The following is a 24,014-nucleotide window of genomic DNA, read 5'->3' as shown; positions in this document are numbered from 1 at the left end:
AAAGAAATATATACGATAGCCAGTCGACGGAAAGTTCTAGAAAAGGTGCGGTAATTTTAGTTTAATCGCAGCAAGAATAGTAGGAGATGAAGCGATCTGACGATGTCGGTATTTGACCGGTTGATCCGTCGGTTTTCCAGGTGATAGCTGTGATATCAATACTCTTTATTGTGCTTTCGACGATCGCACTAACTCTCAACACCATTCCTAGTATGCAAGTGAATGATGAGAAGGGGAACTTTCAAGACAATCCGCAGCTCGCCATGGTGGAGGCTGTGTGCATCACATGGTTTACCCTCGAGTACATGCTTAGGTTCAGTGCCTCGCCGGACAAGTGGAAGTTCTTCAAGGGTGGTCTAAATGTGATCGACCTGTTGGCAATACTGCCGTACTACGTATCTCTGTTCCTGGTCGAGACGAACAAGAACGCGACCGACCAGTTCCAGGACGTGCGCAGGGTAGTGCAAATCTTTCGTATAATGCGGATCCTGAGGATCCTGAAGCTGGCCCGCCACTCGACCGGGCTGCAGAGCCTTGGCTTCACCTTGCGTAACTCGTACAAGGAGCTGGGCCTGCTGATGCTCTTCCTGGCGATGGGCGTCCTTATATTCTCGAGTCTTGCCTACTTCGCTGAGAAGGAGGAGCCCGGGACCAAATTCATAAGCATTCCAGAAACCTTTTGGTGGGCGGGCATCACGATGACCACCGTCGGATACGGCGACATCTACCCCACGACCCCGCTCGGCAAGGTGATCGGCAGTGTGTGTTGTATATGTGGTGTCCTGGTAATCGCGTTGCCCATTCCCATTATCGTTAACAATTTCGCCGAGTTCTACAAGAACCAGATGAGACGGGAGAAAGCCCTCAAGAGGCGAGAGGCTCTTGAAAGGGCAAAGAGGGAGGGCAGCATCGTTTCGTTCCATCACATCAACCTGAGGGATGCCTTCGCCAAAAGCATGGATCTCATCGATGTCATCGTCGATACTGGTAAGCGACGGACCACGAGGAGGATATACACACTTACTACTCGGGTTATATGATACGCTCTGAAAATACACCGATCTTCTGAGAATCGAATGATACGATCTAACGGTAAAGAATATCGGAATAAAGAAAATTAGAATAACTAGAGTAAATTTTCTTGATAGTAATAGTTGGTGCACAAGTAAATTGCAGGGAATAGGTATAATATATTTAATAATAAATCAGAATAAGATGATACGAATGAGGATGATTGATTGCAGAAATGCTACTCTGTTGACGTTTTATAAATATATGTACTCGCTCGATATGGTACTCGTATATATTTTAAGGCAAAGAACACTAGAATAAATTTACTTTATAGGAGTAGTTGACGATGATCGATTGCGAAAATGGTATTTTATTAATGTTTTATATTGGTGCTCGGTACTCGATTGAAACGATACTCGTATAAACTTAAGGCGAAGAATTTTAGCATAAACGTACCTTATGCAGCGTATTTGTGGTGTACAAGTAAGCTTTTGGACATACAACATTATGGTGATTTAATGGGGATGATAAATATTATCGCAAAAATACAATTTTAGTTATGTCTAATAAATATAACAACCTGAAATGGAAGTCGAAATATTTTCATTGCTAAGAAATTTCTACTACTACGTTTCCGATGTTTCCACTATGTTTATTGGTAATTTTATATGCACTTCCATACTTTTGATGAGGTTTTTTAGTATAGCATGTTAGTTAATTTGTTAGTTTTATCTTTCTGCCTTTATGAATTTATCTACTACTTTTCTAGGTACTGTAGTTGAATGTATTTCGATGAATCGCCAATTAAATAATAGGAAAATCCTCTTTCATTAGCCATAGCTTTTAAAAATAATATTAACGAAAGAAGGATGGTTTTTCCCTCAGACAACTTTGTTTTTTCTACAAACAATTATCAGAATTTACTAATTAAGGCCTGAAATGATTGGGTTCAAGAAAACACATATGAAAAGGTAGATAGTTGAGTGCAAACGTACTAGACAAATATTTATACTTAATTATTTCTCGAGAACGAAATGTCGTGTAGACAAATTTTGTTCTATTTTTTCGACCTCTTTTTCATACGAAATCATTCTCTTCCGGTTGTGCTTTCAGTGCATCAAACCTTATATAATGATACAAATTATTAATGTATAAGATAAGATATATACAATATATACAATATAATACAATAAGTATATAAGATATAATCTTTTACCGGAAGGTCGACAGATTGAAACATTGAAGATTGGTATATCGTTGAAACGTATCATATCTCGAGTATATGTGCTTCACCATCACGAGATCAACGTTTTCGCGCTATAGTCGGGAAAACTTGGCTACGACTACGGCTTGCTGTTTGCCAATTAACGGCCTAACCGGATCGTTTTCTCTCGTGCTACTGAAGGTTTTCGTTCTTTTTTTTTTCGTTGTTCCCTAATATTCTTTGTACGTCGTCGCATACCTTCGTTGCGCACACGTAGATCTCAAAAGTTTCACCTGCTTAACTGGAATTCCTTGTATCTTTCGCTAACTTTTATTGCGACGAATCTCAAATATGTCCAGGGATTTAACGAAAAGGAAACCAATTAGAAACAGTTCAGTGCCGTTTAGAATGGAAAATAGCGATGTCAACATTATTCCAGTTAACAAGGCGCGATCGTACTCCAGAGTGATACTGAGCGGGACCTTATCACTCTCTACGCCCATTAACGGTGTTCTTCTCATTCGTTTTACTCCGATCATAAATATACTAATACTAACGCACGTGTGCGACACCCGAAAAATGGAAAATCGCAAGTTTTATCGTAGCGAAACGTTAACAATTTATCAACCCTGACGCAAGAATGATGAATTTATCAGTTCTGGCGCAGGAGCAAGGTAAAGAGAGACCACACTGCTAGAGAAACACTGACCACCCTTTTTATTGACTTTCTCATTAAATGTAAACTGCACCATATTCATAAATATTCATGAATCATGGGAGGACACAGAACAAAACTATTGTCATTCATCGATCGTGTTATTTTCATTCTCTATCGCAGTGTTTCCCAACCTCTTGCGAGTCGCGACCCCTTCTCATTAGAATCAATGTATTTATACTGTTAATAATGTTATTTTCAGGGAGCGAGTCAAGGTCTACCGTGGTCGAAATTGAAAAAAAAAAAAAGAAATTATGGTCTTGCCATAGCGTAGAATTAGAATAACACAGAGTGTTTGATGAACCTTCTGGTCTTAAATATGTGGACACTTTGATCGATTTTTATTAACGGTATACCAATGCTACTAAAATATATGAATTAACGACAAACTAACGATCGATAGTATACTTATTATGTACTTGTGAAATCAACATGTGTATATCATATTTCATTTTAATTAATTTATTTGTAATTAGGACAGACTCTCATGGAGTTTATTAGTAAAGAAGGCACCAGGTTGCGAATTAACAACAGCGAATATCCTAAAAGAATTATCCAGAAATGCTCAAATGTTGCAATGTATTACATGAAATTTAAATTGTTTATTTAAAACCTCATTAACGGTATATTAAAATTAAGTACGCGATTTGTCGAAATGTTAATTGATCTTTAATATTATTACTGGAATTGATCACGATAGTTTCTCTATGTATGTAGCCTGTACTTTATCGTATTTGTAACTTGACGGCGAGACAAATTGAGAATAGTGAACTTTTTATATAACGAAATTGTCTCATAATGTTTGACACTTTAACTCACGATCATAGTAATGTAGGTCAGAAATGAGCAAGTGTTCACGTACTTCTGAGCAGTAGATTATGCGTATAATAGGGCGGACCTTTAAGGAGATATTCTACTGTAAGACACGGTTTACAGACTTTCTTTAGTATTTTTAGAAAAAATCATTAAATAGTCTTACCGATATAATTACCTTGTACATATACTTGTCCATGTTTCAGCGACATTTGAAAACATTTTTAAAGAGAAATAATCAAAATTAACAGCACTGTATATCCTCAAACGTATTCGTTTAAAAAACGATCTTTTCATAGCTTCATGATTCTGGTCATTATGCTGATCCCTGTACATTAAAAAAACCAAAAAAATTCTTGATCGACATGAGTTTGTCTATATCGAAGCTAGTAGCAAAAAAGTCAGTAATTAAAAAAATCTCAACATTTTCAACTTTCACTAGATATACAAAATTCCACATACAAAGTCCCGTATACACGTTGGTCTACTTTTTCCTTTGCGCGTAACTTAAGTCAAGACTACTTTACGTTTAGGAACACAAAAAGATCGATTCTCTAAGCGAAAATATGCAGTAGAATACTCCCTTAACATGTTCCGAATATCCGCATGAAGACCTTAAGTCTCTTCTTCCCATCGATTTTAAGAAGTAGCGTTATGATCACTGATAAAACACCCCGTTAAAATAAAGAAAACACCGCGAATCATAAATAAATAAATTTTTGCAGAAAAATAGTTGCAAGTGAAAATAACCGTAGCGATCCACGAAGGAAACTTAACGACTCGTTGGAGGTCGCGACCTACAGGTTGGGAATCCTTTGCTCTATCGATTTTGCTTGGTAGATTCCTAAGAACGCCGACATGGCAAACACAATCATCTTAAATCGTATTCCATCCGATTCACATATCTCGACTACTAGCGTTTCGTGTAATCTCGATTCTCATACAGATGTTGGAAAATGAGCCCACTAATCCTGCGTCAAGGTTGATGAATTGATGGCATAATGAAAAACATAATGGATACCGAGGCTGTTTTCAGGTCACGATATGTCCGGCGTGGATGGTAACAGCAAGGAGGGGGAATCCGTGTACGGACGCAGCCCTGCCCAGACCAGGTCAGGCTGTTATCCTAGCTATGAGCATTACGGTCCCTCGTGGCGTCGTTGCGGTGCCTCGTTTTCCTGCTGCTTCCTCAGTCAACCTAACGATCAACCTACCACGCCGGACAGACCGAAACTTAACTTCCAAACTAATGATCTCTCACTCGCATTTGGAACGACTATCCGGCACACTTGCCCGAGATTCGAACATCACCGACTCTATGCCAAGGTCGATGCCGACAAACTAATTGCACCTACCTAAGCTCACGACATGTCCGACGTGGATGGTAACGAGCTATTTTATCGATATATTTTTGGTTTCGCTTCCGCTACTTTCTCGATATACGGCCTACGTATAGATAAGAAAGCAGCCTACCACGCCGGACTGAATCAGGACTTCGCTTCTTCTTCACCCAGAAAGGTTAATCAATTATATTAACACTAAAACCCTGAGAGATATCATCCTATCCACGTAGAACACCGACGGCGATCGTTTTCATCAAACACGGTGTTTTCATAATTTCAACGAAATAAATACTGTTTCGTTGAATTGAGCTCGTGTTAATTGGTTTTATCCCTTGTATAAGCGATTAATTATCTCGTATCGAAATATCGAACTGTATTATGAAATTACAAGGAACGAACAATCAGTCGTTTTACACGGAATATTTCCGATTGATACGATCGACGCGTGTATTTTATTTAAAATTCTATACTTTGCGAACGAATATCGAATCACGATGAAGGGTGATCTTATGATCTATCATTGAATTGATCGAATATATAGGGTGATCACAAGTTTTTTCATAAGACTGGTGCGAGGATATTCTGTGAGTAGAAATAAGAGAAAAAAATATCCTCTAAATATAAGATCAGAAATGCTTGATTGTCGATACTTATACAAATTAATATTTTTATCAACGCTATTAAACAGATGGAATTTAAGCGGAAATTAGTTTTATCCACTGAATATTGTAACGAATACACTATATTCTATATATTTTTGCATCTCACGTAGATTTTCGTATCTTTAAATTTAAAATGTATAACGAAGTAGAGAATATTGATTTTTCGACAGTTCTATTTTAAAATATTTACCAGACTTAAATACAGGATTCACGTCTATTAGAAATTGAATTTATTACATTAAAAATTTCCCACAGCTTCTCTTTAATTTCGATGAATGGTACACGTACCGCTGGTAGTACGTGAGAGGGTTACGTGAATTATAGAATCTCGATTATCCGATGTGACGTGGACAGGGTCTACCTCGGGTAATCGAAAACTCGGATAATACGAAAAAGTCTATTAGTGTTCGCAGCTCGTATGATAAGATACATAGAAAACATTTTCATAGCGTTATGTTGTACATGTATCTAGGATTAATTAATTAAGAAATATTAAATTCGTGCTCTTAAAAGCTCTTCGTGTTAAAATTTCGAAAAAGACGAAGTTACTGTAAAGTTTCAAAGCACCTCGGATAATACGGAACTTTGGTTAAACGGGACTCGAATAACCGAGACTCCACTGTATTTGTACAACGTACAGTATACAAATTTCATCGTCATCGAAGGTAATCATGCGAGATATTCTTTTCTTGGTGATACTGAAATTTTATTGCTGATGGTATGCATTTATGAAAAGATTAAAAACCTCTGCCTTGTTGTAATTTCTGATAAGTATCAATTCTTGTTGAGAGAACTTTCTTCTCCAGGAGTGAAGGTCCGATGGGATGATGTGATGAGATCTCGAGCGATCTTGAGGGTCGAAGGTTAATCTTCGTTGAACCGTTATATCGAATACGAAATAAATTTCTCGTTACCTATATTTTTTATATAAGTCTCTAATGAAACATTTATACGAGCCTAGGAAATTAACGAGAAATTTATAATATAGTATATTCAATTTCTCGCAGATCTCAACCCTGTATTTATGAGAACGGAAAATCTTTTAAAATGGAGTTAATGGAAATGTGTACAACATCGATCTGTTCATTGATATTCCATCGAATGAGAAGTTATATCTCGTATTTTTGTTATAACTTTTTATTGGAGTATTTACGGTGGCTACAAAATGTATTCGCTATCGAAAACGATTTTTTTATGAGATTGTATATATTTCATTTTCGCAGCATAAAACTTCTACAGTCGTGCGAAGGTACCACCAAACGATGCGAAATTTAATATACTTGGACATAATTAACTAGTACGTATATGCTGTGATAAATAGACCGGTGTAGCAATATTTTTCGCAGCCTTTGTATATGAACTTATTTATATTCATAAAATATATTGGCACAGTTTCGTGGAAAAAGCCTGGGACACCCTACGTAAAGGAAATAATTTATTTTTATATTATCGTATTTCATGCAAACTCAGAATTTCAAAAATATATATCATTTCTTTTGCACAATTACATCTTACAATTACATAATATTATTTTTTATTATTTTTATCATATTATCTTGCAGAATTTCCTAAGAAGTGCAGTTACAAAATCTTTGTATCTGCAATATTTTAACAAACCTATTGAACATCAATATTCCGTGGCAAAAAAAAAAGTATGAAAATAGGTATTAAAATGACCGTACTCGGAGTTCTAGTGATAACTAACACCTGACACACTAAGCACGATCAGTCATCTTTTTTTGTTATCGCACCTGCGCCATAATTGATAAACTTATCAAGGTGCGAGAAAACGCACGAACTGGACATCGAGCCTCTTGCCAAATCGTTAGATGTCCGGCGTGGATGGTGAGCAAACACTATTAAAATTTATTGATATCGTTTATATCGATATTACCTTTGTCGATGATTTATATTTCGAACGTTGATAAGAATTTTATTTTTAGCAAGTATGTTTGTTTGATATCAACAAAAAATACAAGTGTATATATATATATATTTATTTAATTATTTGTTCTTTCTGTAATTAAAATTGGTTTATATTCATGAAATAATATTGATCTTAGATACGATTGGGAATAAATACATCAGAACACTGATAATACCATGGAACACATTTATGTACAAAATATTCTCAAAATGGTACATTTGAACATTTAAAGTAAAGATCTTTTTAAATTGCAGTTAAATCTTTGAATCAAAATTAAGATGATTTTTAGAAAGAGATCTCGGGTGAGGAATCGATTAAGACGAAGATCAATCTTTTGTTCGTAAATTATACATATGGTATAATATGAAAATTTTGTAAATTATTCGAAGTGACCGATCATTTTCACCAATTATCAGAATTCAGTTTTTCAGATGAGAATCATATCCTTCTGAACGAAACGTATAAGCACTATAGCTAATATAACGAACAAAACTGAAATTAAAGTGAATGAAAATGAAAAGCTGCTCACGTTCTAGTTCATTACTTGTAATAAGCAAAAAAGAAATTACCACACGTCACATGTAGTATGAATGTGTCATTCGATCGTGAAAGCTAATCACAATAATCGATCAAGACGTTGTAATACTTTCCCCGAAAGAACAGAAACTCGAATTTTGATAATTGAGTATCGAAAAGTATCCAACGATCGTCTTACATTTGCTTTCAAAATTCATTCTATTGAAATCAACGTATAAACAAGACGTACCGATCACAAAAGAGTATCAAAGTACAAGATCACGCCAAGAATCGTCTTACTTTTGCTTTCAAAGTCGCGTCAAATGCATATCTCATCAACGAATACCTAAACGTTCGGCGTAAGGGATCACGTCAATCAGAGAAAATATGCTGTACATAAATTGCAACTGGGACAAAATTCTCTTCGTAATCGTGCTACGCAAAGCTCGCTAATACGCTGGTATCTATGATTTGCCATATACTTGTCCTGCTATGCTCCTGATCCACCTAACGACCAGCCTACCACGCCGGACCAAGCCGAAACATTTAATTCCCATTATTCGTATACAATCGAGCCAAGCCTACTTGTTAAAGCAAAAAAAGCGTCGTTCATCGAAAAAATATCGCTGCATGCCTCTTTTCTTCCACACCTTCTATACATATCTATCTGTCTATCTGTCCTCTTCTCTCCCTTCTTTTCTCTTTCTTTCTCTCTTTTTCTCTATTGGAGTACGTTGTCGAGGACGAGTGCAAAAGTTGGAGCGAATCCTCGCCTATTCTTGCGTCAAGGTTGATTACCGATTACGGCATTGTGAAAGACAGAACGGACGCGGAACCTGTTTCCAGGTCACAATATGTCCGGCGTGGATGGTAACAGCACCGAGGGAGAATCCGCGTGCGGACGCGGTCCTGCCCAGACCGGGCCAGGCTGTTATCGTAACTATGAGCATTACAGTCTCTCGCGACATCGGCGCAGCGCCTCGTCCTGCTTCCCAAATTTGCCTAACGATCTGCCGACCACACCGGACAGCCCGAACCGTCGTCTCCTGGACTTTGCTCAGAGCGTACCCGGAACTCAGAACGACGATTACTTTCACGACGATGTACCAGCCCAGCACGTGAACCAAGGCAATACCACACCTAGCGTAAGTCACGTCGTCACACCTTTTATACAGTCCTCGTTATGATGTATGATTTTCCTATGTGTTTCCTTTTATTTTGTGCGTGTGTGTGTGTGTGTGCGCGCGCGCGCCTGAAGACTAGGCTTGCACGGGCGTTTCATGTTACCGCGATCGGACTGGGCTCGATTTTCGTTGGATCTTAGCAAAACGGTGTCACGCATGTTCGTTGACAGTCATGTTCTTTGTGAATCGTTGGTGTTACGTTTTGAACGGAGTAAGTAAGGTTGGGGATAATTTTTTTTGATGGAATTTGATCCCTACGTTAATCTGGAGGAGCCAAGGCTGTCTATAGATTTCCAGCGTAATTATCCCTCGAATATATTTTGTATTGGGAAAATGTTCGAAATACTTTAGACGTGTAATTTTATGACAGCTTTCAACCGATTTTGTCTAGTTTCCTGTTTTGAGTGGAGCGGGGAATTCTTTGATTATTCTTTATTTAGAATTTGTAATTTTTAATCTTATTCGCGAGTTGCGTTTCACGCGGAGAAAATACAGCGTGCTCCATTATAAATCTTCCCACAAGTCTTTTGCAATTATCTGTGGAATTACATTTTGTTCGAAGAAATGTTTCAGAACATGTAGCACTTGTATTATTTCGTTCTTCACTTCGAATTGAACAAGCAAATTGTATTTATGTAGAGGATTTTACTATGAAAATTTCTAAAGAAATGAAATTTAAGTAGTTTATCTCTGTTTTTAAATCAAATTTTAAGTAGTTTATTTACATATTCTATTTTTATATTTTTGTGTATTACGAACTCTGTGCGCACTTTTGCGCCTTTAAATACTCCACAAGTTTTTCGCGACAGTTTTCTCGAATTAAAGATTTTATCACTTGCGTCGGAATGATAACATAACGCGACACCCTGCATAAATATGCGATATATTAATTCAAAAATAATAAGATAAACTTAACCATATGAACGTAATATACCTAATCCAAATGATCATTTCGAGATATCTACAATGTGTTTCGTGTTTAACTATTATTCTCAACGGATATGAGTTTCTGTTTATTTGCACAATCTCTTCGCTTCCTATCGCTCTCTGATAGCAATTTGCGTTTGAAATGAGTTTCGTAGTTTACTGAAACCATAGCGTCGCCGAGTGTGATATAATCGTAATAACATTTCTTTCAAAAATAAGCAGCTGATAGAGTAAGTAAAAAACGTAAAAAAGGCAATAAAATCATTGTACACATCTGTTTAGAAAATTCTTCTTCTTTGATGATTTTAGAATTTCATACTTGTATTTCCTACATTTTCCAATATATTTTCTAATGTGTCTCGAATATAAAGGTAATCAAAATTGATAGTTTGTTTAGAAGCAAATGGTAAATCTTATACAATCAGATTGTATACCTATTCGTATAATTTTTGCTTTTTAATAATTTTCAAATTCTAAATTTATATCTCGATATAAATTGACAAATACAAATTAATTGTTTGCTATAAATTGAAGTTGATCGATTGCTACGTAAAAGTTTGTTTATGACGCTTTCGTTATGATATGCGTCTGTACTCGTTGTTAAATAATATTTAATTATTCCATTAATTAAACAATGTATCTAACGTAGAAAAAAGTTAAATATATAGCCTTAACACCTACGTTAAATCCGATAAAAAGGAAATTCGAGCCCGTCTGTAAGGATAGAATCGTTCGTAAATTTTTAGTATCCGCACATGGCTACTAAAGGCACGACTATCAAAACGTCAGTGCGGTCACATTGGATGCAAACTAGTAGTAGAGTCTGATTTTAATCAGACCCAAGGATGATATGTATATCTTATACTTTCAAGACATATATCGTCCCATTCGCTGTTCTGTTTACTGTTACGAAGAGTCTTTTCACAGATACTTTGTCAGTCAATTTCAATAAAAAAGATACTGTTTTACATATAACAAATAATATATGTATGTATACCTACAGAGTGTTCATACTAATATTTCGAACGATTTTTTTCCAACCTTTTGCAAGAAATCAATGTAACAGAAAGAAGTTACAAATTGAAATTTATCTGTGTCGATTGGACAATGTTTGACGATAATGAACATTTTGAAAATATCATTTTCCATCGCGTTACGAAGCTAACGTAGCTTTGTTTTTTTTTTTTTTTTTTTTAATGAAATTGTATACTTTCTTTTCATCAAACTGAAAATGATACTTCTATTCGCAAAGTAATCTAGTTTATGATACTGGAAGTAATAATACTTGTCTTTTTCGCTCAGTTTATTTTTGAACAGTGTATATACGTACAAACACAGCACGTTGAAAACATTTCTCACTTTATTCCCGGTCTAATAAAATCAATGAGGATTAAACACATTAATATACGATAGTATAATTTATATATGCTAAACTTGAAAGACTATATTTTTTTTTAATACATGTTCAAGCAATATTTCGTTCTTTTGCAGAATCCAATTAATAGCTTTAGTTTAATTGATTTTCATGAACTACTGCTCTAGTAATTATTTTCAAGCAACGTTCTATGTTTATCAACTTTGTTAATTTTAAATAAAAATACGTACATTTTATATTTACGAAATTCATTTTAATATGTTCAACAATATAATGACAAAAATCAAATATATAATTCCATTTGAAACATTTTAGTAGTCATTTAGGAATTCACTATGGAAAAAATATTTTCCAAATATTTATTATCACTATATGTTATTCACTCAATACAGATAATATGTAACGTGTTAAAAAGGAAACCCTGTATGTGTATATGCATATATGTGTATGTAAATAAGTTATAAAACATAAACCAATACCGTAAGTTAATGTTAGTGTAAAGTATCGTTTTCGCAAAAACAACTGCCATTGTGTTAACATACAAAGCGTTGTACAAGACTGACGCATATTCTCCAAATATAAAAGTTACCCGTGTGTGTGTGTGAAAGCATTAAAAAAAAAAAAAAACAAAGGTGTTGTATATTTATATCGAGCACACTCACCGTTCCTTTTATCTCAAGACTTATTTTTTATCTTTTTTTTTCTATTCATTTACTATCTACCATACATGTATGCATCAAGTATAACCGCTGCTTTTTCCTCGATGTAATATCTATTTGAACGAATGTGCATCCAATGATATCGTTCTTGTTTGGAATCGATGTAATCTCGTTGGTGTCGAATAGCCACGGCACAAGTTTGTCTCTTCACACCGCCGTGCCCTAGTGAAGTAATAAATTTGCAACGATACGTCTACAATGGCAGAATGACACGATGTACCCAAGCACGCCTAGTGTGAAACAATTTTTCCATTTTTCCTTTTCTTTTTATTTTTTTTTTCTTTTTTCTATTTGGTCTTTCGTGAGAAAAGAAAGCACGTCGAGCGCTGAAAGGAAAGAAAAGAAAAGAGACCAAATCCGCTCGATGTGCAGCTTTTTATCTATGTGTGCCTGCTTGATTTTTCCTTCTTCTTTTCTTTTTTACGGGATACCGGTGACAAATTGATCCGGTATCCCGTAGAGTTGTGTCTACCTTCTTATCCGTGTCAGCGAAATTGCTGCTAGAATCTCGAAATCAGGTCTGGCACGAACACAAAACGAGTAAATATTCCCCTCAACAGTTTTGTATGTGGCTTAAATTTCGATGGGATATTTCATTCCTTTACGAATCTTTCTCGCCAATGTTTCGAATAGCCTCGTTTGCGGAAATTATAATATTTACTCGGTGACAACACATTGAAACAATACCGCGTATGTTAGAATACGGAGCTTGGTCACCATTTATTTTCTTCGTTCTTAACTTTCTCCGTAAAAACGGTTTCTCCGCTTACATATTTTTAATACAAAATTGTACGAAACATGTACGTTCACGGAAAGAATGGTCAACCTTGCTCGGTACGATACATACAAAATTAACAGAAATGCTACTACAATACAGAGTTCTTCTTTATACAAACGCATCTATACCTACCAGTGCTGATAAAGTTACCGTAAAAATCTTCAGATAAAAAGTGCACGATTTTGCAATCTGTTACTTCATGTAGACCAATAAACATATATATACATATGTATACAGTTTATATAAAATATTTTGAATATTGTTCTTTTTTTAAATGTCTTCTAGTTACGTGCAAAATATAGTAAGATAACGAAACATAAGAGAAATATCGTGATATAGAAGAATAATTTGATACTGTGAGGTATAGAGGTTCCGAATAAAGGTTTGCGCAACTTTCGACTTTAACTCTACTTGGTCGCGTGTTTTCCCGACAAATTCTTTCCGAGAGTTTTACCGTTCATACCGCCTCTCGGCAGATAAAATCTACGCGATTGATTTTTTTTTCTTTTTTTTTTTTCCTTCATTTAGTTCGCGAGTGAACCGACGATCTGCGGAGCCCGAAAGAAACGACATTAACTTCCCTTGATGTTCGCTTTCCCCTTTACTCGTCCACGCTATTCGAATTCAATAATCCTTTAACAATTGCGTATCCTCGATTCATCGAACTTGTAACTCTTCGGATTTTTATTTCTCCGCGAATTAACGATTCTTCTGAAAGCTATCGTCGAACGTTCGTTGCTACGTACGATGTAACACGTGTGTGTAATTGATTGCAACACACATTTGTAAGTAATCGTGGTAATTTGTAAATAGCAGTGTACAAACATTGGAAGTTCGATGAGCCGAAGACGATAGAGTCATTGAGAACACTAATCCTCTCATCATAACACGATCTTTTTACGTTATATTGGCTTCTATCCTTTCTAACGTTGTTTAACAAAAAGAAAGATCGATAAGAACTTTGCAAATGAATTCCATCCAGTGAATTACACATCAATCGTCGAGTAAAAAAAAAAAATGAATAAAAAGATAGAGCTTGCTATAGATAAGTAATTACGAGCTGAAATGAGAGACGAGTGTTGATAAATGAGAGGATTGAGGATATCACGAAGATTAAAGGACAGTGAAGACATCGATCAAAGAAAAAGATAATATAAGACCGCGTAGAGTGAAAAATTGGCTCCATCGAATGCAATAACGTGTCGTCCAAGTGCTTTTTCGTCGGGAAACGCGCCGGTCTAACGATTGCATCGTCGAATCGGATCTTATCCTTCGACTGGCAGTGCTCCTTTCGCACATCACTGCGGTCCTGGAATGCTCGCTTATCAATAACGAATGAATGAATGTGCTTTTCTTTTAGAACACAGAGAACACGCAGGGCACCGAAACTTAGGCAGCGATACGAATTTCTGTAAATGGAGGTTCTCGATCACGATTCGTGTGTGCGTCACGTGTATACAGTGCACCAGCGATCACGTTTTCAAAGCACACCAAAGCAGGATAAACTGTTAAAACGTAGTCGTCGATGTGTTTCTCTCAATTAGATACTAACTTGTTTCACTTTTTTCTGTTCACATAGATTCTAGGTATGCCAATAGACCTTTCGATGTTCCTTCAGTTTCTTATCAGTTGGTCTGAGAATTTCTTTCTTTCGTTGATCGTTATCACGTACGGCCGTCGATAACTAACTCTGCGGAACACAGAAATAATACACCACGTAATCGAATAATGCCATCGCAGTTCGTGCCGTGGAAATGTTAATTTCAATCGAACTACGTCCCTTTTAGGTTCTCCGCACGCTCTACCAATTTTTATCCACAAAAACTTGCGCACTCGACGTTCTGTAATTTCGACAAGTCGTTGGAGAAACGTTGACGCATCACGCGGTCAGATAACTTCTCCTCGGTACGTTCAGCAGTGCAACTACAAAATAATTCAATCGATCGTATCAGTTACACGTAAGGGAGTAGTTACACTACTGAATCTATAAGACGATAGATTTGCAACGTGCAATTTTTCTATACCAATTGCAAAGGATAAATGTTTGTTTCGTTTGAATATTTGTAAAGATTACTTCGTTGTTATTCGTTATTAATAGGAAATTCGTTATCTGACAGCAACGACTTCGCTCTAAACTATTATACTCATTAAACTCGCAGTATTAATTTCTCACACTGGATTACGCAATCCCGTTACGTTTTACGCAGTTGGCTGCAATAGTACGATCTATTTTCACTTTTCAAGCCGATTGCTCGCGGGTATCTTTCGGAATGCAAGTGTTGGTTGCGCGATCAATGGCAACTGTTTTTAAAAAACGAAAAAGAGAAGGTTTACGAACGGTGGTTAAACGATTCTCGAGAAAAAGTCCGATAAAGGTAGAAAGAAAATGATATAATTGGGAAACTGAGAAAGCACAGTGCCGGCCATAAGTATCAGGATCTTCCTACTCGTTGCAATTATCGAGAAGCTGCAGCAAATTTTACTATTTGCAATTTGAATATTTCACGTTGTTAGCAACGTACGAATGAATTGACAGATTTATAATAAAATAACTAAAGAGACAAAAGCAGCGGGAGGTATCCGATTTAAGTTAACACGGGAGAATACGAAACGTTGAAATACTTATGGCCCACAGTGTGCGTAGGAAGAAAGATTATTGCAGGCAGCAGCGTGCCGCAATTCGTGAGCCAATGATGAGTTCAGATCCATTCTTTCACCATTGGCGGTAACTTTCTGACGGATTTCGTGTCGGTATGTTACAGGCAATGTCCGACAGCGCGCATTGAACCACCATCGTTGAACAAAGCCGCCGAAACTTTCGTCACACACACGAATTACCTGCTACTGTCGGACCTTGCCGAATCTCGTTCTCTTTCGCTGCATGTGCATTGTGTGTGTCGGTCGCTCAGTCGAAAAGAATCGAGCAAAATCCACGAAACTTTGAATCTTTGAATCGGGTTCGATCCTCTCAGAGAGAACTGTAAAAGCAACTAACGAATGAAAATAGTTACGGGGAAAAAAAAGGAGCAAAAACGAGATTAACAAAAAAGCAGAGAAAGAAAAAAAAAGAAAAAAGAAAAGAAAAAGATAGAAACGAAGGATTTAAAGCTTTCGAAAGATGTACACGGGAAACAGTTTTGCGCGTTCAAGAGAAATCTAAACGGTCTTTCCTGGCAACGTCCGACAAGATAGAAACTCCGCAAGTTTTCGTAGCAACTGGCAGCCACGAGAAAGGCAACGGCAGAATGAAAACGATGAAGTGCGAGAGACGAGAAAGAAAATGCGTGACGATGGACGATAATCCGGGGGTGTGAGGCCGCGGTACTTGGACGTCGGACCTTGCCGTGCTCGATCCGAGAAAAGCGCGGAACGCTTTTGTGATTGCACTTTTCAGAGATACGTTTTTACTGTCTTCTTTCTAACGCTCGATCGCCCCTCCGTTCTGTTTCTTCTATTTTTCATCGTGTCATGCCGCTTCATGCCCTGTTCTCCTACGCGCGTTTCTTCGTTGAAGGATTTTTCATTTTTCAGCATTTTGAATTATGCGGATACGCTATCGTCTATAAGTTCATTTGGACACTTTTCGCAAATATGTAAAACGTATTTCAAGAGAAAGCGTTTAATCTAACTTTGGCTTCTGATCTTATGTCAGGCAATCGTACAAAGTTAGTAGATGAAAATAACAATTAATCGGTATAAATAAAAGAACAAGAATTCGTTGTCTTAATTTTTAACTATCCTGATTCGATTTTTCCAAAGAACGTAATTAAAGAATGAAAGTGTGTCTTACCGTTGTAAAGAGTACGAATTTTTACTTTGTAAACGAATATTCAGTTCTTTTAAGTCACACGTTAAGCTTCACGATCTTTGAATGTGAATGAATTTTTGTCCCGCGCAGACATCCGAGTTTGAGTGACTTCGACCGTGTCTGTTGAAAATCTTGGAATCACGGAGCGAGTGAAACGTTTCTAATCGCACTCTTGAAGTTTATACGATTTTTAAACTCTTAAACATCTACCACGAACAAACGTGAAACCCTAGAACGATGCAGATATATACTTTCTGTTTTAGTTTAAAAGCGGAATAAGAGTAGGTGACCCGAATACACAGGCTCGAGTATTAATATGGGCTAGTTGAACTTTTAAGAATCAACGTTTTTACTATTACTTCAACTATACAGTCTGAATTACGTATTTGTGCTATTAGTTATAAATTATGAATGAATTACGTCCATTCAGCTTGTTTTAACTTCGTGTCACAAAGCAAACGTGTTTTATATATTACATCGAAGTGTCACCTCTTAAAAATCTCCAACAGATTTGCCAATAAGTCCTGAAATAAAAATGCCAGTCCATATTTAAACCGCCTTCTATATAACCACTGTCAAATGACCCCAGTTAGGAGATCGGGTAAAGAACGAACTATTGAGAAACGTTCTTCGATCGTATCTTTGAAAATATAACAAAATCTATGAACAAAATCGAAATATCTTTGGAAACGTAACAGTATCTGAACATTCGGATTGAGTTGCACCAAACGTCCAAATACTTGTGAACGGTAGCGTATAACTAACTTGGCTCTCCCTTTCTTTTCTACTTCTCCTTCTTTTTCTCGTCTGTTTCAATTGTTATCGGAAAGTTTATTGATTTTCTCTTGTTTCTGTTTTGGCAGTAGCGACTGTAATCATGCTGCAGATCAATGGTGCATTCGAGGTGTACGAGCTGTAACTAGAGTATATACCCTGATTAGACTGCTTCGTTGCTCGGTCGTGCTTGTTAACCACGTGTACGATTACTTTGTATGATTATAGACGTGTATTTTATTATTCGATTAGAAACACGATACACCTGGAAATTTAGTTAAATGCACGTTATATGCATACGTCCCCCATATGCGGCCATTCTGCTCAGCTCTATTATTACCATCTGTTGGGTGATACTAATTTCAATTTGTAACGCAATATACATTTAGCGAGACACGCCGAAGAGAAACGCGTGCTCTGGCTCGATCTTTTAAATAGCATCAATGTCGCATCACGCCTTTTAGCATCGATTACTCTTCTGACACCCGTGTTCTCGTTTAGTTCCGATCGTCGAAAGTGGGCAATTATAATTCACTCGTTGATAAAGTTGCGTACGTCGATCGATTATGCAATGTATCTTGGAACGCGGTTTCTCGAGGTTCTAAATATTCTTAAGCAGAACTATAACGCGAAATTCATTAGGAAACGCTACGTCTTACGGAGACAACGTGTTTATCCGTGATAGACTCTCCATAGACTATATAAGTAAATAGCGTGTATTTAATTACTATCGTTGATGAACAGCGCGCAGGAAAATTGTATTGACGCTCAATTTAACGTTTAACAAGTGATATAAGAAATAGAAGAAAAAGAAAAAAGGAATAAAAAAAAAAGGATTGATATTTATAATTCTTGGAAAAAATAGGTGAACATTAGGAATTCTCGTATGATAACGAATATATTAAAAAATTTCGGTAGGTATGAGACATTAAGATTCGATATTTGATGAAAATCGGTTCTTTCAAACACTGCCTGTACATATAATTAACAATAACATATACATTGATAATACTGGCTGTAAGAATGAAATAATCGAACGTAACAGAATCGTTGAACTTATCGGGCAGTTGTAATTTCCATTGTCATATTCGAACTTTCAGCTCGTATTTCATTGTAATACGACACAACTCCACGTCCATTCTTATATCAAATAAAAAAATTTCTTGTAACTGAATAAAATTAACTTTAAATCTGATCTCAAAGGGTTATAATTCGATCGATTGTCTGGTTATCGAATGAAACCTCGAAGTTGGTCGGTGAATTAATTATTCGGATTAGAGACGATCGGTGAAATACATTTTCGATTGACTTCGAGAAAATTGTAATGGAATGGAAGACATATTTTTTTTTTCATTGAAATAATATAAACTCGATTACAATTTTAAAAATAATAGAACGTGGAGAATGTTTTACATTGCTGTTCGAAAAAATTACTGCATTACGTCGACTTCGAGGTTTCGTGATATTCGTTCTTTTCACATGTCAGTTTAATTTACCACGTATCGATAACGTTTTGTCTTTATGTTATTCTAGATAACGAACGGAGTTTATTAATTTCATGTCAGCCCTTTCAGATCTGTATATTAACAATTAACAAGGCACACGATCGAACGCAGTGAATCTGAAAGGGTTAAATGTCGCTCTTCTTTCCGTAAAGACATACAGGACAGCAGGTTCGAGGGACGGTTCGTTTTAAAACTATAATTGCGATCAATTGATCTCGCGTAAGTAACGAAAAGCAATTGTGACGTCCGTCCACACACGATGTTAATTTCCTTTCACTACGATGCGTTTCACTGTCACTCGGTATATACGTACCTCGATGAACACATCATTACACTTTATGTATCATTAAACAAGCCCATCGATTCATAAATAGTGGTATTGAAGATTATACTCTAAAATGGTCTATTTTCTTATGAGAAAAGAGATTAATCACAGTTGCCTGTACTGTCATATGTAGGTAACATATGTAGATATAACGTAAGGTAATAATTATTATAATTAGACTGTGGATATTTATTGAAGTTCATATTTTTAGAAGTACAATTGAAGAAGTGAAATCTACGCAGAGATTTGTATCACTCAGCCAAATGATTTTTTTGGTATTGTGCGCATTCCTGCACCTTCAAATTGCCCACAAAATGCATAAAGATCCTCAGACGGGCTTTTGTCTTTTTGTCCTTTTATAGTTAAAAGGGACGCAAGGTGTGCGTCAACGTCAACTACGTAGCTTTCAGCGTGAAACGTGAAAGATAAGGATATTATGTAATCCGCTATCTATTTCAAGATAGAGAATATAATGTGAATTCAGATATGATTATTGACCTTTCACATTCCACAATTGTATTTATTTCAAGTAGTGTTGAACATTTTCCTACAATTTCGCATTCAACCTTTGTATAGTATTTCCTTCTTATTTTAACTTGCAAATTATGCGCTAACAATTTACCGGTAGAAAACCGGAGACTTTCTGTATATTTATCTGTGGATTCACTTTACACAAAGCAAGATCTATGAGTTGAAAGTTTAGTTCATTGCGTTTGAAAATGTTATTAATAGAACTAATTCTTTTTTAATGTTACTGCAGTAAATATACACATGGAAATGAATATTTGCTGAAGTCTTGATAGTAGTGAAAATAAGCGACTAGATCAATATGTTCTTTAACGTACAATAGCTAATACATTTGCCGAACTTCAAACGCTACCATTCTATGAATGAAAGAATAAATATTATGTCTATAGGGGGGTGTTTAAAAACATCGTATTGCTTTCTGTTTTCTGCTGCGGTCTCTCACAGAGTTAATAAGTAGAAATCACTCTCAAATTGTATATATGTATATACCTATCCCAATATCAAGATTTATTTCATCTTCTTTATTTCTCTTTGTTTTTGTTTGGTTCTTATGTAGTCTCGTTAAACTAAAACTACTAGAAATAAACCTAATAAATAAAACTAACGGCTTGTGACAATCGATGTTTCTATGATTCTTTTCATATTTATTATTCTCATAATAACGTGCAAAGAAGAGAATGCTTTAGACGCAAGGTCATGTAACTTAACCAAAGTTTAGAATTATTATATCTTCGATTTAAAAAAAAAGTCATTTTTACTGTCATTTTCATTGAAGAGAAACCTAAAAGAAAAAAATGTCGTATATACCACGATTTATGAATTGATTTCACGCATTACAAAACGTCCTTTCTTTAACAGATTCATACAATCGTGATACATTTTCCTTTTCACCCACGGCTACGAAAAATTTCTCTCTCTGGCTCCACGTGATCATACGTTGCCTCGTTTCCTGTTCTCGTTTAAGCCTTTGAAGCACCGTTGTCGAAGGGTGCTCCATAAGATAAAAAAAAAGGAAAAGAAAAGAATTGAAGGACCTCTTTGTTTATAACGAGGAACAGAGGTTACCGGCGCGGTGGCTGTATTCAATGATCGACGCTTCTTGCGAAAACTTTTATTCGTGATACAGTTGTTCGCTTAGAAACAAGGTAACTAATATCACACAGAAGTTTTTTTTCTTGAATGCGTGCTTCAAAGGATTAATTACATGTTCGCTCGTTCGAGATGCGCTTGAATTATTTCGTATCGAAACGTCTTTTAACAAAAAGGAAAGAAGGAAACAGATATTAATTAGGACAAATGTTATGAAAAACTACTTTAAGACTTTTCCGATAAATTTTAATAATTTCAAACATTACGATATTCAGATAATTCACATGACGACGAATTCAGATGAAATTTCTAGTTAGAACGTTGTTGAAAGTTTGCTAATCCTATTTTCCATTCGAAAATTTCTAGTTGTTTAAAAGAATATGCTTCTAGATGAAGGATATCGAAGCGATAGAACGACGTTACTTCACCGACGTAATATTCGCCGTAAATGGAATTTTCTTGCCCGTGGACAAGGCGAAACAAGAGCGAAATGATTCGATCGCGTCCGAGCGGGGCGAGCCCCGTGTGTTACGGAAAGTAAAATAGGAAATTGTGTGTGTGACATTGTAGGATGAAGAGAAAAAAGACAGCAGAAAATTCGAGAAAAATGATGAAATACCTAGCGAATTCGAGTGTTGCTTTTGTACTACGAAGGTATTTACGATCACTAACGTTCTTCCTTAGGCGGCACTACATACACCAATGGGCTGTCGAGAGAATTGGGACCAAGGGGACTAACATTCTTTCTTTCACTCTTCATAATTTTTTTTTCTTTTTTTTTTTTCTTTTCTTTCTCTCGTCTCGTCTTGAAATCTGTATTATGTTACGATCTCTCTTTGCTGCTTTGTGCCTTCGCCAGCGATGTCTGATCGATAGAGAACACATACTATCGCGCGTGGTGGTAGTATACGTTTGTCCCCTGGCTTCTTATTTATCTGTCCGCTACTACTGTACGTTCTACTACAGCCGATGCACGGTTTTGTACGTATGTATAGTCCACTGGGTGTATGCACTGCCTCCCCCCTTCACCTTCAACAGAGCACAACTTTTCCATTGACACGATACCAGTTCATTCAAAAGCTTTAGACGCAACCGTAGCTCCTGCACTAATTTGACTTGCGTGTAAACTCGCAATTTTGTAGGTCAAGGCACGGGCATCGTCATCGTGCTTCACGTCGGGAGCGAAATCACGCCACTGAACGAAACACGATGCCTTTGGCTCTGGCCGTACACCAACTCCTTTCACCTGATCCTAAATAGAAAATATTATAATCTGCCCTACGAACAAGTTTATCCGACGAGCAACAGCTTGCTTAGCGATGCTAGGCGATCGCTTCGAGTCGAAGAGCTTAAGCGATAGAAAATTAAAAGGATAGAAAATTTATATGATTGGAGATAGGAAAATCCTATCTCCAAGAACGTTCCATAAAAATTATCTCTATTATAAAAATTATTTTTCAACGGTTCTAAATGAAATTTACGCGACTCTTAAGATCGTACATGTATGTTAAACAATTAATTTTAAAATTACTTTTAGTTTGCCAGAGGAAATGTCAAATGTAGATATACTTTTTAAGTGTAGGTAGCTTCTTAAGCTCGATTCAACGAATATTCGTCTCCGTGTAATCTTATATACATATCATGAGCCTTTACTATAAATGGGAACGATAAATATATTTAAAATTGTGGAAGCCTGAACAATATTCAGGTTTACAAAGGGTTAAAAATGGATGTTTGAAATTTGTCTTTGATTTGATTCATACAGAAACTCATTTTAAGATACATGTACGACACGTACATACTTTTGCCCGTGAAACTGGGTATACTAATCGTTGGGCATATTATAAGTACTAGGTATCTGCGAATTGAAGTTTCTTTTTGTATTATCCTTATGAAGTAATTAATATTTCTCCGTTTCAAAAATAAAAAAAAGAACAAACTTAAAGAGAAACGTTATAAAAAAGTACAAATATTATTTTCTTCCAACAATTTAACAATTCTTTGATTATTCTCTAACAACGCTTGGAATCGTTATTACAATAACTTGCTAACAAGCCTTTTATGTAAATTTTAATTAATTTCTAATGTACATGTCCTACTAAGATTACCAAAATCATTTTATTTCTTCTTCGATGATATGCTCTATCCAATTAACAGCGCAACGAGTTTTCTTCATCTTTTCGTAACGTATCGTGAATTGTACTTTCTTGTTAGAATTGGAATAATTGCAAAACATTTCAAATTGCATCCTCGAATTATTCGCACATGCCTACTATATAGTATTTACTTAAACCGATTTATACTTTCTCTTTCTTTCTCTCCGATGGATAATTTCCTGCTTTCAAGTTTCAAACGAACATAAAGTTTGCACGCTAGTGTCGTGCATGAATCACGCTGGCAATCGTACGAGTAGGCTAGAACGAAAGAGAATTTACTCGTGTTCAAGCAATTTGCTTGCAGGCTGTTAACGATTCGGACAAATGTCTTGACACGAAACGCCGTGCTCCGACTGGAACACATTTCACTTCGAGTGCTTCCGTAACGAATATTCGCTACGACGTACCAACTTTACACGATACATTATTTCGTACTATTCACGATTTTCCGGTGATTTCGCAACGAGACCAATAACGCGGTATGCAGCGTGTATATAAATTATTTCCACGTTGCTGTATCCGCGTTCAACATTCACGTCCTTGTTATTTTAAGGAAGGATCCTCGCGTAACAAAAATAAAAGCATGTCATTTTTTGTGAATTTGTTTCAAGCTAATTACTAGCCACATGAGACTAGACGTTCGTTTCTGAGATGG

At 36.2% G+C, this 24,014-nt stretch overlaps 1 protein-coding gene across 8 annotated transcripts in view; it reads left to right on the top strand.

The window, feature by feature from the left end:
* The window catches only part of LOC117233692 (potassium voltage-gated channel protein Shab), a 69,919-nt gene that overhangs the window by 21,583 nt on the left and 24,322 nt on the right, over positions 1–24,014 (top strand). For 7 of the 8 annotated variants that reach the window (XR_004493369.1, XR_004493370.1, XM_033494231.1 and 4 more), the window contains exons 4-6: positions 141–987; positions 9,038–9,336; positions 21,774–21,857. Coding sequence is in view for 6 of the 8 variants with exons in the window: in XM_033494231.1 (XP_033350122.1) it covers positions 141–987; positions 9,038–9,336; positions 21,774–21,857 (1,230 nt within the window). In the remaining 2 variants the exon portion in view is untranslated. The remainder of the gene's footprint in view (positions 1–140; positions 988–9,037; positions 9,337–21,773; positions 21,858–24,014) is intronic. The other variant, XM_033494232.1, reaches the window with a different exon arrangement.

The sequence above is a fragment of the Bombus vosnesenskii genome, unplaced genomic scaffold, assembly GCF_011952255.1.
Source record: "Bombus vosnesenskii isolate JDL3184/JDL3185 unplaced genomic scaffold, Bvos_JDL3184-5_v1.1 scf7180000013298, whole genome shotgun sequence".
Taxonomy (NCBI): Eukaryota; Metazoa; Arthropoda; class Insecta; order Hymenoptera; family Apidae; genus Bombus; species Bombus vosnesenskii.
Note: the sequence above shows the minus strand (reverse complement) of the source record. Positions and strands in the feature narration are given on the sequence as shown.